Here is a 15,424-nt window from a genome sequence, read left to right as displayed (position 1 = left end):
AACAGTATCTTAAGATAAAATATTATAGTATCTTCACCGTGTGTGACGCGCTTAATAAGTGAGCTTTTGTTTATGCACAATACTCGACAAAACCTACCTCAGTAAAAAAAGTGACTCAAATGCTTTTGTCGATATATTTTCAAACGTTACATACGAACAAAACCTAGTCGAGTAGAGTCTTACCGTCATGTCGAGTAATCTTTCGATTTAAATAAAAGGATAGCCATATCACCTTTTTATCAGGATCGGTTCAGTGGTCATTCTGATACTGGAAGTAGTTTTTTAACACGCTTTTATTAGCTTCACCTGATTGAATGTAACCGACTCCTTTGGCCCACTTTTAACGGACAGATTTAATTCAAACTTTTTACACTTATCTAGGATCGGTGACAATACAATAATTTTATGAGTGTAAGTTTTTTTATCGTTTTTATGTAAGGCCAAGTGCATACACTAAAACCTTCCTCATCAATCACTCCATCAATTAAAAATTAAAATCCGATGCGTAGTTTTAAATCTTTAAGCATTCAAAGGGAAAGAGAAAGCGACTTTGTTTTATACTATGCAAGCTATGTAGTGATGTAAGTAGTAAAATCGTAACAACGATAAAATGATCATTTTTTCACTTTATTAGATTTGGTAATTTATTTCTTGTATAATAAAAGAAAACACTGGTATTCAGGGATTAAAATAAAAGCACAAATCGACACCATAGCAAATTTATTTAATTTTCCTAACCTAACATGATTTACAAAACCAAATTAATGTCGACTGGTGTAAATATACTTTAAATATAAGTGTTGCTATAAATACAGATAAATCAGGCTTCATTTAAACGGGCCTTAGGGCTATAACTGTATATTTTTATAATCTGTAATGTTTAACTGTATGTCATTTAAGCGAAATGAGGCGTTAACTAAAAACTAACTTATACAATCTCCGTCTATTCTTAGCGCATTTTTCACTGAATATTTATAATATTTTAGCTTTGTATTTTTTTTAATTTTGAAACAATAAGTTTATAGTGTAATGCCATGTTTTCATGATACCGATAGGGTAAAAAAATCGAGTAAAATGTACAAAAAACAAAATAAAATGCCAAAAATAGACGATCACAATAAATATATGAGAACATGATGACTGGTTCATAAAAACAATGAGATTTATAAACTTAATATTTAGTTCGAACGATTACAAACAACTACATTATATTCAGGCCCCACGTAAAAATAATTTAATCTTTGCTATATCTGAGCCTCATTTTTACAAATTTTCTGCCTAATAATATCAAAGATACAGAATAACATTTTTTCTTCAAACTGCAACTAGCATACATAAACAACATAATTTGATTGTACATTAATTAAATACAATTTTATATAAAAACAAAAATATTTAATAATTCGAATCAGATCCTCGTTTTATTGCAATAGGTACATAATTAATTTAAATTGAATATAAATTTATTAAAATAAATCAAGGGTGCACGTACATTTGTACATAAAATCTCACCGCGCTAACTTCACAATGTAAAGCGCGCGAAATTTTTTTCATAAAAAAAATAACGCAGGGCCGATTTATAACCACATTTCTAATAACTTAACGCCAAACGCTCCAATCAATAAACAATATTAACAATACCAATAATATTGCTTAACGACAACTAGGTATCTTAAATATAATTTTATTATTTTTGTTCTAAAATACATTTTTTTCCGACAGACCTTACACATCGGTGACATAGACAATTATTAAGAAGTGAAATATTTGCATATAAAACATGTTACAATTATGGATCTGTGGAAATAATCTGGAAAAATAAAAACCAAACTACTATTTGAAGATTGACCAGCAATCTAATAATAATTCATTTTAAATACAATAGATTTGATAAGCAATACAATAAATTCTACTAATTTATGTGTAAGTGTATTCAGTTGAGAGAAAAAAAAATCCACAAACAACTAAAAAAACAAATCTAATACTTAAATCCTCAAAAAATAATAAACTTTGAGTTGTTATGATTTCATTAAGAATTCAAGCCTCACAGAATATTTATATGCAAAATTTCACTTCTATTTGTGGAATGAAATAAGTGTTCAATATTGCCTAAATCTCGTTATCATATGATATAAGTGAAGGTCCAAGTTTTATCACTGTACGGGACGGCTACTTGTAAAGCAATTCTCCTTTATTTATTAAATGTTATTCTATAGTTATTTATAACTTTAGAAAAGCATCATTAATTAAATAGCAACACTAAATAAATCATGGATATATTATGGATAGGATTTTTACTTCTGCAAACTAAATATTTAGGTTGGCGACATTTGCCCAATTTTGTGGGAACAAAATTTTTTTTTTTCTAAACTGCCAAGCCATATAAAAATACTGTTTTACAGAAAAGCTTAATAACAAACTGATAGCACACAATATTTACCTATATTAATATTTACCTTTAATTCAAATCACGAATTATTTATAAAAATAAATAAAAATATAATGTATGGGAGAATTGCTTTACAGTATGAAGATGTTATAAGGTTATGTGTTCCGGATCTTGCCGGGGACGTAGTTCTTATCGATATTGGGATCTTGCAGGAACATGTGAAGGCATCTCTCGTTCTGGGCCAACGGGTGACCCGCTATTTTATTTATAAACACTTCTAGACCTGAAAATAAAGATTAAAAGCATAAAATCATAAATACAAACACAAGATTTTAACATACCCAATTCACTTTTAAAAAAATAAACAAATTTAAGTCTATATGGGCAAATAGGCGATAATAATAATACGGACAACACGTTTCCGCAAATCGACAAAAGCGCGTATTTTGCGTGATAATATAATGGAATTTGTGTACAATTGGGTTTGATTTCAGGACATGAAATATATAATAAACAGTTATAATCCTATTGACTAACTAGTATAAAAAGAAATTATTTAAATATAGGGTAATTAGTGGATCATACATAGACGCAATTCCAATCTGTTAGTCATTCTAATATGCTTTAGAAACGCTTTCGAATCGTCGTTATATTATACTAGCGGTCCGCCCCGGCTTCGCCCGTGGTACATGTTTACGTTTTCTCTACATAAGAACCATCCTCGTACTTCAAGGAATATAATAAAAAAAGAATTATCGAAATCGGTTCAGCCGTTCTTGAGTTATGCGCTTACCAACACATTTTGCGATTCATTTTTATATATAAGAAGAAGATTACAATTCTCATAGCGTCTTACGTTGTAAGAAATTTGATTGAAATAAGTTTACAGCTATGATTTCTTTAAAAGCATGTATCCTCAAAGTAGTTTAGTGTTGAGGTAATAAGGATAGGTATCCAAAGTATTACAGGTTAATCGCAATCTAACTAATATATCTAACCATCATAGCGTACACCTATTTATTAATAATTCATAAATGCAATTACACAGAGATAATCGCTAAAAACGAATAACAAACAGGCCATCGACTGGCGTTTGATACTAAATATTATTGTTTATATTCCAAGACGCAACTAAGATAACTCAAGGTGAACACTAACGTCGGCAGCTGATTAAGTTAGTGCATTGTTAAGGATTCACTAATTATTTTTAACACTACTTATAATGTATTGCGCTTGTCTTACGATTGTGTTATATAAAGTTTATGCAAGACTTTACTGGGGATTAAGAAAGTTAATTATATACTATATTTTAATTTTACCCTTAAAAGTATTTTTTATGTTATTCAGGCAAAATTGCCCATATATTATTAGTATGTACTTGAGTGATTAATATTTGTTATTTGTTAAATTTTCATTGATGCAATAAATATATTTTCATGCAAGTGTACATTTTCATATAACAATAATATTATGCATAATGTAAAAACTAAAAACAGAAAATAATATTTTATAATTTGAGGTACATATAGGTATTGTAGAACTATTATAATAAATAAAATTTGTATTTCTTTGTCAGTAAGCTTCAAATAGGAAAAAATCTCATTAAATTCTTCATTTATTTGACATTTCAAGGTTGAAGGTAAATTATATATTATTATGCTTATAAATAATAATAGCTTGATTATTCCAATAATTAACCTTAAATGTTACAAAGCTAGGGATTACATCTTGGGATGACATTCTTGGGTTATTTGCAGTAGTAGTAGTTACTATGTACTACGTACTAGAGAGGACATCGCTACTAAACAATTTGTAACACGAGTTAGAGTCAATCGTCTCAAACCAATTTTTTTTGTTACATTGATTGGTTTTAATTGATAAGTTTATTCATATTTTTAATAAGATAAACAATATTAATTTGTTACCTACATTGATTGGTTTTAATTTATAAGTAATAAGAGGCAGAATATCTACAAAGTCGCCCCGCGCCGCCGCACTTGTTGAACAGGTTTTCTTTGTGGTGTCCTCTCTATACATATACCTCAATGGTTATATGGCGAAAAAATATAGCTGAACTTAGGTTAAAGAATAATATAGTAGATCATTGAAATGATAATAATTTAATCAAATACACATAAAAAATATACTGTAATGCACATAAAATTATATTATGTACATTCTAAAAGTATATGAATCATGTTCTTTGTCCTAATTGTATATTTATTTTTATTGCAAAATCTGAATTCTATTTTCTTTTTTGCTGTGTGCAACAAAATCTATGCATCTGTTTGATACAATGCACTTAAACTAAACCTGAATATTGATTAAATTATTTATTTTAAGTAATTATATTACATTTACTATTTAATTCTTATTAGAAGTATTTCAACTCTAATTATTATTAGAGATTACTAACACTATTCACTTGCAAGATAAATACAATTAATATATTTTACATTGCAATTATATGATCCAAAAGTATGTAGTTAATAGATTCTTCTATACATCATATAGGTATAATAATAGTGTATTTATTCATGAATTGTTAAAGTAATATTATGGTTCATTATTTATGTGCATCTTGCAATATTCTTCAATGTATTGTACTAATAAAAAGAAGGAATTTCTTAAAATATTTCTTATCAAGAAAATTTTTATATATATATAGAATGTTTATTAAATAATTTTTTTCGATATGTTAATGGAAAATGTAAAATTAGAAAATGAAAATCCTTACCTTTTCTACGATCTTCTATAAATTCCTCTTCAAAGATACCATCATCACTTCGAAAAGGGAGTTGTCTTTTTAATGCTTTACCAGGTAATGGTGGAACTACAATCTGTAAGTATACATAAAAATGATGACTAAATTTTAAAATTCTACGAAAATCATTTGAAGGATAACACAAAATTTATTACTTGACATTTTCCCTAAGTTTAACAGGTTATTTATCATCTTCTCAATGTTTTTACCTAAAAATAGTCATTCCTATTGTTTCATCAGAGAAATTAAAACAACACGAAAAATATCAAAGGAAATTAAATACCAAGAGTCAATGACTAATGACTCACTGATAAGAATTAAACACCCACCTTACTATCCCTTTCTAGTTCGTTCCTTAGCCATTCGAAATCACTGTACCGCCGTCTCACGCTCGACTCTTTCACTTTGAACACAGGAAGATTGGTCTGGAACAGGAAATTGATTAAACTACAGCACATCGACCCTACGAACGCACAGTTGATTGCCAGAACGCCCACTTATTGTTGCACTCAATAGCGACGCACTACAAACTTGATATAATTGAATTATCACGAAATCAACTTCTAGAAGAACACCAGCCACTTACCCTCATTCGAACCTCGTAATCTGTGTACCGTTTTTTCCCAACTCCCATCGTAGTAGGGTTCACCACGTCAATTTCTAAGAAATTCGCCGGTGCAGCGTACGCATCGTCTAATGTCTGTTTTTTAACATTTAATCGCCTTGTTGCGTCGGCCGTCGTATCCTCAGCCATCATTACGTTTTATTTATCTAAGCAATCACAAACTTAAAGCCTGCTAATAATCAACAAAAAGTGACAAAAAGAAAATGAGTTTGACATGAATGAAACAAATTTTGACGTTTCTAACAGAATTCGTAAATGGCGTGCGTCATTTTATAATTGCCAGATGGTTTATTGCTCTGAGTGCCAGATAGTAACAAAATATCTATGGTATTTAGACAAAGAGCTTGATCGTGTATTTTTTTTTAAAAAGTTGTTGCAAAGTTGCAGGTTCCATACATTGAAAATTATTATGCATCGAAAGCTTTGAAAAATCGTATACATTTTTTTGCTTTGAAAATTGACAATGTGGCTCAACAATCCTACTAATATTCCCCGTTTTCCAATTACAGCACTAGAGCGCATTAAGCGGCATAATGCTTAACGTTGAATGTTCCAACTACAGCAACGCTTCGCACAATCGAGCACTAGAAAAAGTAATGCGCGTGAATTGATGCGTGCAATCGATTTATCGTTAGTAATTATTAATTGTTGGAAAAAATTTTAAAGCTTTCGTTTCATTGTAGTTTTTTCGAAATAATCAAAGTTAATTCAAATTGTGTTAAAAAAATAAATATAAGTATGGATGAAGGTACAAACATTGAAAAAAATGTTAATGAAAAAATCAAAATTCAAATTACTTAAAATAATCGTAAATATTTTTCAACCAATTATTATGTATATAGGTCTACCAGAATCTGATGGCATATTTATATTTAAGAAATAAAAGATTTTCATGTGGCAACTTATTTGACAACTATCAAATTGGTTGTCAAATTATTTGTCTTTTTTGCAGTTGATAAATAATTTTTAGGATTTTGTCTAAAAAATCTTCGAAAATGTCGAAAAAGCCGCTGTGATCACAAGCAAGAGGTGTTGTTTATAATGTGTATAGAAAAATATTTGATGAAGAAGGGTCAAACACATCACAATTTTCAATTTAGAAGATTTTATTGGTAAATTGGACTTACCCGCTTTGATACTTTTAATTAAAAAATATTATATGTAGGTAACTATAATATTGTTTGTTGATTGGAATATAATTTTATGAAAACTTATTACAGGAGTTTCCAATACGGCTATTCGTCAAGTCCAAGCTGTCCAAGTCAATTTTATAATGTGTGTATCTGTTAATACTTACGAAAATAAACATAGTTTTACATATTATTTTACTTTTATTTTATTTTATAAAAAATTATAAGCAGTCTAGTTTTCTATCGATATAACATCGATATTTTCACATGGCATAATGATAATGAACATACAAATATAGGTATGTGTAAATAATAATATGTATTACCTGTGTAAAAGTAATATGTATATTATACATGTAAGTATGTACCTACATAATATTAAGTGGATATCTCATTATTAAGTACAGTATTGTCCACTTATGTAATGTGACTAATGATATTGAGAACAAACTAAAAAATAAGCAGTATCAAGATCGATCAGTCCATTTTCCCTAGGGTTGCACACTCAAAATTTTGATTTCCCTAATTGCCATCAGATTCTGGTTTACCTATACCACTTTATTTACACATTAATGAGGTTATTGCTAACTCTATGAATAATTTTTTTTTTCAACACTGAACATAGCGCAACCTGCTGGTGCGTTTCACGTTCCAATTAAGCATCAGCATAATTCGGCATTGTGCGGCACTGAGTCGCATTATGCTCTGTAATTGGAAAACGGGGATTATAAATGTGAAAGTTTGTCATGATGTTTGTGTGTGTTTGTTACTCTTTCACGCAAATACAACTGAACCGATTACAATGAAATTTAGCACACATATAGAGGGTAACTTGGATTAACACATAGGATAGGTTCTATCCCGGAAATTCCACGAGAACGGGAACTTTGCGGGTTTTCCTTTGAAAACGCGGGCGGAAATCTAGTATCATAATATTTTATGATGTGGGTCAAGAAAGTATTCAAATCATTTGGGTATTTGTATTCGGTAGTTATGCAAAAATTCAGTATCGGCCAATGGAGAGGAGTAATTTTAGAAAAACCATTAACAATGTATGAGAAATTGAATCATTTCTTATTCTTTAGATCTGATTGAAATAAAAAAATATTTTTGATGTCGTCACGTATATTTTTAACATTACTTCAAAATAAAACAAACACATGTCTAATTAATCTTTATTCACATTGAATCACATGAACTGACTCATAGGGTCTTCCTCCCGTCTTCGCTTCATCATATAGGCCTCCATTTCTTCACTAGTCGGTTCTTTGACTTCTACCATACTATTGTATGGCCGTTTCCTTTCATCTTGAGCTAGGAGGTGTTCCGCGCGCTTTTGTTGCCTTTCTTCTTTTTCTAACGCCTGTTCGAAAAAAAACTATTAAAGAATATTGTTCGGACAGCAACGGCATAAGGTTAAATATTACTTGTCCTAAATAAATAAAAATGTCATTTTCATGTAACAAGTAAAAAAAATATGACGCGGTGAAATTATTAAAATTTAGCTCACTTTAAAAGGAGGCAAAGACACATCATTATTTAAAAAAATGTAATTACCTACTACTTTTAAAGAAATAAACTATGTACAACATAATAAGTTCATGCTCCTAAACTCATCTATAGGTCTAAGAACGCTGACGGTTAAGCTGCGCATTGGCAATTTATTGGTCTATTTGGTGTTATGAGGTGGTATAAGAATAACAAATATGTAGTTGCGAAGCCACGACTCGAGAGCCTACTTCAAAAATAAAATAAGCAGCAAATAACTTTCGTGCTAAACTCGATACATGCCAAACCACATCCCATCACTTTCATCCAGCGTTCTTTTTACATGATTCGCGTTATAACTACATGCAAAAATACCTTTTTCAACTTATCCTCTTCCTTCTTCTCTTTCTTACTCTTCTTCTTCTTTGCATTTTTCTTATTCTTTTTCTTCTTGCTTGTCTTCTCTGTTTTCGTCCGCGTGTCCATTTCGGATTCTGACGACGAACTCTCTGACGATTCTGACGATTTCTCCGATTTTGTTGTTACTAGTGTAAAGAAAAATATTTATGCAATACATTTTTTAAAGGAACATAAACACAAAAATTTATTTAATTCTGTAGAAAGTAGAAGCATATACAGCCAGAGAAAAGCGTTTTTTTTTATTCTCGCATACACCTTCATTTTAAAATATTGTTACTAGCGAAAAAATATAGTATAGATTATACGACATAATAATACAGGTAATATAATTTATTATCACAGTACCTTTCTTTTCTGCTGTACTAGTGGAAGGTTCTGGAACATCCATTACAACAGATTTACCGGCTTCGCCTACGCAGTATGACATCTGTGAACAAGATAATAATATAATTGGCACACCATACAATATTTATATAAATACTTTTATATTCTAGTAAAATTTTCTTCGCGTTAATAATATAATTACAGAAATAGGAGAGCAATACGACAAAAAAAAACATCATCTAAAAATGCTTTCAATACAATATGTACTATTTTAGGCAACACTAAGTTTCAAATAATTTTCGAATATGGCAACACTTACCTTTATAAAGGAATGGCAACACTTGTATCCCCACTGCCCGTCCTTCCAGTACGAGCCCCAGACAGTCGTGTGGTTGTTTATGAGAACATCTTCCTCATATTTACTCCTGAAATAAGAAAGATATATGAAGCTTAAGCTATTGCATAGCTTCTATCGCGGGCCTTGAGCGCGGGGACGGAATCGAGAAATTCCGTAACGAAAAAACCTCACGCTCCCCACGGGGACGGGCGCGGAGGTGTGGCTTGAAGGCATAGCATGCAATAGCTTTACCGCGGCAGTCCCCGAGTGACACACGTGGTTTTTTATATTTAGGGCCGATTTTTCAATCCTTGGTTAAAATTTATTCGTCCAATAAAGAATTACACGAACATTTTAAAATGTCACCTGTAAACTGTCATATACGGACAATTAGAATACATTTTTGAATTGGTAGTTTAATATGTTATTCGATGAATAAGTTTTAACCAATGATTGAAAAGTAAGCCCTTAGTATCTTAATTTAGTTATTGAACTACATATGGTCTATATTACTCACTTAATTGTGAGCGATTTTTGGTATTTCGACTGACCGGTTGGCTTGGTTGGTAGAGGCCCTGCCTTTCAAGCCACAGGTCGTGGGTTCGATTCCCACCCGGGGCAAATATTTGTGTGATGAACATAGATGTTTGCTCTGTGTCTGGGTGTTGATTATCTATATAAGTATTTATTTAAAAATTATATATGTATGTTTATCAGCCTGGTTTCCATAACACAAGTGAAAGCTTAGTATGGGATCAGATTGTGCCGTGTGTGAAAATTGTCCTGAAATATTTATTTATTTATTATTTACTTGAGCCAGGACTTCTCAGCGGCGGCCAACAAAGTGCCGTCCCTATTGTACGTAGTGAAGACTTCGCTCTGCGCCAACAGTAGGGCTCTGTCGGGCGCCGCCAGGTGCTCCGCCCCACCGTACTTGTCTAGTACTGATTGTTTCACCTGCGAGATAAAAAGGTATTTTGTAAGGAGGTTAAATTAATCGACCAGACCGGTAAAGTTATACTTGTACAAAAAAAAATTGTAACTATTATATGTGAAATTATATAATATTTTGAACGGTTTATAGTGAAATTATTAAACCGGATTTATACAATTTCATCTGCACACAAATGTGCTACAATGAAATACGAATTTTAGTTGAATAATTGTTTTATCGGAATGGTACAGACTACAGAGTAAGCAGTCAGTGCTGGATAGTTGGGTCCAGCACTAACTGCATCATCTGTATACAATAATAAATATGATATTGTATAACAAATTATAGTGAAATGTTTATACCGGTACAGTTTAGATTAAGCAACTAATGCTGAATGGGTGCGTCCAGCACTGATAACTTCACCTGTGAGCGGAAAAGGGTATGTAATGATGAAATTATTTGACAGGACCAGTACAGAATACAGATACACCTGTATCTTGCTGGCACACTCACTCTATACAATTACCTTTGTCTTAAACTGCTGTTTCTTCTCATGATAGTCCTGCTGCAGAAGCTGCAATTTCGTGGGTTCGGCTAACAGATGTACATCCAGTCCTTTGGCTTGTGCCTCCCAAGCGAAGACTTGTGCTTGTGCGTGTGAGGCTGTGTCTCCGGTGAGACGGACGAAGTTCTCGCCTGCGTAGTCGCTTCTGGAAAGTTTTACATTGTTTATATAGTTTTATAGATTTTTTGTGAAATAAAGAGGAAATAAATGCAATAGTGCTATAGTTTTTTATATTATACAAGCTTTCCGCCCGCGGCTTCGCCCGCTTTGTCTAAAACCTAATAAATTATATACTAAAACCTTCCGCTTGAATCACTCTATGTATACAAAAAACCGCATCAAAATCCGTTGCGTAGTTTTAAAGATAGGTACCTATTTCACATTATGTAACTACATATTAATCAAAAATAAATATAGAAATTATTGCATCGTCACTGATCCTTGATAAGTGTACAAATTTTGACCCAGTTACACTCGAGTTTAGGAATCACACAGGTACAAACATACAGGTGAAGCTAATATAAGCATCTTAAGACCTTTAGTTTTCTAATAAAGTCGTATTTTGTAAGAAAATGTTTAAATTCATTGACAAATTACAGAGACATCATGAAAAATGTTATTAATTTATATACATCTTTCCAACCTGAATTTTGTGTCAGTGTTTCGGGTCATTTGTATCAGGATGGCGGTTCTACAGGGGCCTTAGTACGCAATGACAAAAAGAAAAATGATGGTCAGAACGCTGTTACCGGATACCTTAAGGTACTAGATAAAATATTATATTATCTTCACCGTGTGTGACGCGCTTAATACTTACTCTGCAGCCTCAGGGTGTGGATTATCTCTCATGGAACGCGTCTTAGGATCGTAGTATGCGGAATTGAGGTCCAAATTGCGCAAGTACTTCGCTGTGTCTTCACGAATACGAAGATTTCGCACTGTAATACGTTGTTTTGAATCCACCTGTGAATAACAATTTATTGTTTTTTTAAGGGCCAATTTTTCAATGCTTGGATAAAACTTATCCGTCCAATAAAGTATTACACGATAATATTAAAATGTCACGTAAACTGTCAAATATGGGCAATTAGGATACGTTTTTAAAATGGTAGTTTTATACATTATTCGACGAATAAGTTTTAACCAAGGATTGAAAAAAGAGCCCAGTGTTATAAATAATGGAATATTGTGAAAAAAACAAATTTAATTACAATTTTTTTTTGATAGATTCTAAACAAATGTTACACACTTGAATGTTATTTATAGAATATTTTCTGATAGTTTATAAAGATATAATATGGTTAATGAATGTATGATGAGTTCGGTTTTTATTTTTTATATAGAATTTTTTTATTTTTATTTTTGATTTAAAGAAAGCTTAATCAAGTAAGGGGGGCACAAATCACAATATTCATTGAAAAGTATTATAAATACAAACCTTAGTACCAGGCATGTCAACTTCATCCACATATTTGTCTTCGTCTTCACCTTCATTGTCGTCATCTTCCATTGCTGTTGGATCTGAAATTTATAGGTTTTATAACAATTTGATCAAACTCAAAATTATATTGGTAATTTATTAAACTAACTAGCGGTCCGCCCCGGCTTCGCCCGTGGTACCTACATGTTTAAACTATCCTATCTCTCAAGTTGGATCGAACTGCACATGGGGTGCGAATTTTATTATAATCGGTTAAGTGGTTTAGGATTCCATTGAGGACAAACATTGTGACACGAGATTTATATATATTAAGATTAGGATATTCTACCTTCCTCCAACTTCTTGGCTCTCATTTCTCGTTTCGCCTCCTCAACCTTTTGATATTCCTCTATAATAGCTTTATGCTCGGATGGATCGTAGCCATTCCATCTGTCCCTTTTGCCGTCATAACTTAAGTTTAGGTTGGGCTGGTTGAATTCATCTGGCGCGATACCTGCGTTTGTGAATTTTGCTCCAATCTACAGAATAAAATAATGGTTTTATCATACATATTCAATAAAAAATGTGTGCGTGTACTAGTGTACACACGTAAGAAGTGAAACTTCTTTATGACCTTATTTTTCAAAAAATAATTTACTATATGCAACTTTACGCACGGGACGGGACGGGATAAAAACAAGATGGCGCGTAATGGAAAAATGTTACACAAAATTTTTTTCCAACCCCCATAAAGAAGTTTCACTTCAAAAAAGAGATATTTAAAACACAAAGTTCATCTTTTCCAAAAAAGATTCTTCAAATTAAGTATTTACGTTATAGCTCTTTATATTAAGAATCAATAACTTATTAACATACTTATAGAAATAAGTTAAAGTTAATGTCTTACCTTTCTGGGCCTTTCAAGACAATCTTTTTTCTTATGTGTCATTGCTCCACAGTTCTCACATGCACCCTTCCTATATTTGGTAGAAACTGAGGTCTGTAAAAAAAATATACTTATTTAATTATAGTTTTGCAAATAAATATAATTCTAATGGTTTCCATTTCTTTAAATACTCTGTGCTGACCCCGGAAATTAAATGTTCCAGTCATAATAATATTAACATTTAATATAATAACAGCATATATAAACATACATACATACATTTTATTCACATCATCACTACATAGTATAAAACAAAGTCGCTTTCTCTGTCCCTTTGTATGCTTAAATCTTTAAAACTACGCAACTGATTTTGATGCGGTTTTTTTTATAGATAGAGTGATTCAAGAGGAAGCTTTTAGTATATAATTTATGTATTAGGTTTTAGACAAAGCGGGCGAAGCCGCGGGCGGTAAGCTAGTTTACAATACAACAAAGTTATAAAAATGTAATCATATTCTCTTACATAAGAAATGGAAATATTGACTCCTTGATACTTTATTTTATCACTTACTAGATTTCCGCCCGCGGCTTCACCCGCGTTTTCAAAGGAAAACCCGCATAGTTCCTGTTCCCGTGGGATTTCCGGGATTAAACCTATCCTATGTGTTAATCCAAGTTACCCTCTATATGTGTGCTAAATTTCATTGTAATTGGTTCAGTAGTTTTTACGTGAAAGAGTAACAAACATCCATACATCCTTACAAACTTTCGCCTTTATAATAGTATTAAGATCACACTGTAATTAACATTTTAAAACACTCACAGTATCAACACCCTTATTATAGAATGTGTCGAGTTTGGTAAACTGTCCTTCCCTGTCTTCCTGTGGACGCTGATGTTTGAGAGTCGGCCCAGACGTCCCATAGTACCATGGGGCAGATGATATGTATTGTGGTATATGCGGATTTATGTCCTTTCCTGGAATATTAAGCGAGATAAAATTTTGTTGAAATGAAAGGAGTTCACATAAAAAATGTTGTTCAGGTTTTGGTTTTACAAATTTTAGGCTTTATTATTTTAATTATTGATTTCTTGATTTGATCAATATAATAACCTAATTTGTATAAAAGTAGCTTATTAGTTAATTGCAGGCTGCATTGATCGATGAGTCATTGAATTATGAACTTGTGTTTCAGATGACAGAACATAGTTCTTATTGTGTACAATTAAATAAAACAGTGTTAAATATACTTAAGTTTTGATGAAACAGAGAAACTGAGCTTTAAATGTTAATGCATTGTTAATACATATCGTAGGAAAATATATGTATTTACAATGCAACGGTAGGCTTTTGTATTGACTATGATGTTGTTTACACAAGTAATTTAACCTATAAATTACCTGTTTCATCGACAGCAGCAGGTGCTGTACCCGCTTTTCGAGCTTCCTCCAATTCTTTGGCCTTACGCCAATCCTCCCTGGATTTCTTTTTAGGTTCATCATCTTCTTCACCTAATTCATCTTTATTGCGCAGTATCTGAGACACTGCTACTTTTGCAGTGGTTGTCATTGTTGGTTTTTGTTAATTGATTCTTATTATATACAGTTCATATCATAAATAAGACTTAATAATAATTGATTTTAAAAGAAATGTAAATATACTCCGATTCAATCACAATAACAGGCCGTAGACGTCAATCAAATCAATCACTGATCACATCACAACAATATGGCAGCCGACATATTATGTCAAATTGACAGTAACCATAGACATTGTAGATACCTAGATGGACAGAGTCGATATACTTTGTTCGAGAAACTTGCCAGATTTAATATTTATAAAAAAAAATATGGGCATAATAATTCGAAAATTCATTAGTTTTCATCTTAGATCATTAAGTAATGGATGGAGCACGCTGGCAAATGTTCTAACTAAACTTTCTGCCGATTTTGGTGCGGGGAGTGTAACTCACACTATGAAACACAATCACACATTCACAAAAATAATTTGTGTCTTTACAAACTCAAACTATTACAAAATTGACACACTAGCATGTTTTTGTACACATACATCGATCACACAGAAAAATCTCTGTACATATACGTAATAATACAATCGCTCTAAAGGGATGTAACCATATC

General features: G+C 31.7%; 2 protein-coding genes across 2 annotated transcripts; both read right to left on the bottom strand.

The window, feature by feature from the left end:
* Positions 1 to 703: 703 nt before the first annotated feature.
* Snx3 (sorting nexin 3) lies at positions 704 to 6,025 on the bottom strand. The gene is made up of 4 exons (XM_089703328.1): positions 5,740 to 6,025; positions 5,483 to 5,578; positions 5,127 to 5,229; positions 704 to 2,672 (listed from the first exon to the last, which is right to left on the bottom strand). Exons 1-4 carry the CDS (start codon positions 5,908 to 5,910, stop codon positions 2,545 to 2,547), a joined length of 498 nt encoding a protein of 165 aa, XP_089559454.1. The 5' UTR covers positions 5,911 to 6,025; the 3' UTR covers positions 704 to 2,544.
* A 2,044-nt stretch (positions 6,026 to 8,069) lies between these two features.
* Positions 8,070 to 14,983, bottom strand: Slu7 (Pre-mRNA-splicing factor Slu7). The gene is made up of 12 exons (XM_089703465.1): positions 14,684 to 14,983; positions 14,106 to 14,260; positions 13,304 to 13,396; positions 12,746 to 12,935; positions 12,415 to 12,497; positions 11,794 to 11,939; positions 10,938 to 11,121; positions 10,289 to 10,434; positions 9,460 to 9,565; positions 9,162 to 9,243; positions 8,772 to 8,941; positions 8,070 to 8,271 (listed from the first exon to the last, which is right to left on the bottom strand). Exons 1-12 carry the CDS (start codon positions 14,850 to 14,852, stop codon positions 8,098 to 8,100), a joined length of 1,698 nt encoding a protein of 565 aa, XP_089559591.1. The 5' UTR covers positions 14,853 to 14,983; the 3' UTR covers positions 8,070 to 8,097.
* Positions 14,984 to 15,424: the final 441 nt, after the last annotated feature.

This window comes from Colias philodice, chromosome 14, assembly GCF_061535455.1.
Source record: "Colias philodice isolate Cphi_HAF_F1 chromosome 14, ilColPhil1 Martin Lab GWU primary, whole genome shotgun sequence".
Lineage (NCBI taxonomy): Eukaryota > Metazoa > Arthropoda > Insecta > Lepidoptera > Pieridae > Colias > Colias philodice.
Note: the sequence above shows the minus strand (reverse complement) of the source record. Positions and strands in the feature narration are given on the sequence as shown.